Here is a 1,589-nt window from a genome sequence, read left to right on the forward strand (position 1 = left end):
GGGCCCTGCGATGATCAGTCTTACACTGGACGAACAACACTTTGCTGCGGTTAACGAGTACGTTTCTGTGCTTGCTGCAAGAATACGAGGTATTGGTCTGCCTTTTAGGCATTGATGACGAATGCTGTGAGCCAGAAAGAGCCCGGACAACAGTGATCCAACTGATTTTACGAGCTGCAAGTCGGATGCTTCGACAGATGCATCGGAGAAAGCAAATGGTCTAATTTCTGTTTACAAGACAGTTTGCAGTTGCAAACTATTATCTACTGATACGCTGCTCACATCTGCACACCAGTGGACAGCAGCATAAACTGGCGGAACACGGTCTTTTATTGCTCATAAGGATAGTAACTATATAAAATAACTTACTGGCTGATAATTTTACGGTGTCGGTGGATGAAAAATTCAAACAGGCCTTAGCTCAACGTCTGTGGAGTGGCATAAATCGGAAGAGTGATTTGCCGATGTCTACTCCACCACTTGATGTAATGCACTCAGGCTCATTGCCAACTTCGAATAGAATTAAAGCATATCAAGGGGGATTCCTTGTAAACAATTCCGAAAAACAAGCTAATGCAACCGGGTAACGTTAGAGTGCTTCACACAGTCCATGTAAGGCTTGGCCCTCCGAGCTCTGATCGGACCCGACTTAGACCACTAAAGGTGGCTTTCATGTAGTCAAGTGATTCTACAAAACTGCCAAGGAACTTTCACAAAGTAAAAGAAAATTCATACTGCCATACAACCTGATTAGACATAGAGCAAGCCGGAGATAAAACAAACGGTCAACATCCTACAAAACTGAGTAGCACCAAAAATAAGACCCTACAATCAATTTTTTGGGCAGTCAGCCATCACAAGTGAAATAAGGCAGTTATTTAGTGTGATTTACGCCAGTCTCTTTACCATCAAGAGTGAAATGAATAAATTAACCAATTTACCGAAATTATGTGACACTAATAGCCAACTTTTCCTGAAACGGTTTGGCTCGGAAATTGCAACTAGTCTTTCAGGTGTTTCCCCGTTCGCAGTTGTGGTACTCATGAAGGCATCTTGCCTTGCATTAGGACTGGATGATAAGTTACCGGGGTGTGTTTAGCCTCTGAGTTGCAAATGCTTTGCTGGAACGCTGAACTCTTAGCAATGTTGTGGAATGTAGGTAGCTCGGGTGCGTTGTTTGGTTGTTGGTCTGCTCACCGAGCTTGGCAGTTGGATTGCAAACGTCTCATCACCAATCGAGGTGGCATCGTCCGTGCATGGTTGAGTGGGTAAATTCTTCCTCTTCTGCGCTCGGGTGCTTTGGTTGTTGGTCTGCTCACCGAGCTTGGCAGTTGGATTGCAAACGTCTCATCACCAATCGAGGTGGCATCGTCCGTGCGTGCATGAGTGGGTAAATTCTTCCTCTTCTGCCTGTGATTATATAGCTTCCAAACAGTATCTGGTAGTTCTGGAAACGGTCGTCGTGTAGTTTGATTGGTCTACTGTAAATCTCACGTGGTCTCAATCTCTCTCGAACCGACCAGACACAGGAGATTGAGACCACGTGAGATTTACAGTAGACCAATCAAACTATACGACGACCGTTTCCA

The 1,589-nt window shown here is 44.8% G+C and overlaps 1 protein-coding gene across 1 annotated transcript in view; it reads left to right on the forward strand.

Moving 5' to 3' along the window:
- Window positions 1-1,163: 1,163 nt before the first annotated feature.
- The window catches only part of T265_15343 (hypothetical protein), a gene marked incomplete at both ends in the record, with an annotated part of 4,581 nt that continues 4,155 nt past the window's right edge, over window positions 1,164-1,589 (forward strand). Inside the window, one exon of the mRNA XM_009177658.1 lies at window positions 1,164-1,390. Coding sequence (XP_009175922.1) covers window positions 1,164-1,390 — 227 coding nt within the window. The remainder of the gene's footprint in view (window positions 1,391-1,589) is intronic.

The sequence above is a fragment of the Opisthorchis viverrini genome (genome assembly GCF_000715545.1).
Source record: "Opisthorchis viverrini unplaced genomic scaffold opera_v5_454, whole genome shotgun sequence".
In the NCBI taxonomy this organism is placed as follows: domain Eukaryota; kingdom Metazoa; phylum Platyhelminthes; class Trematoda; order Opisthorchiida; family Opisthorchiidae; genus Opisthorchis; species Opisthorchis viverrini.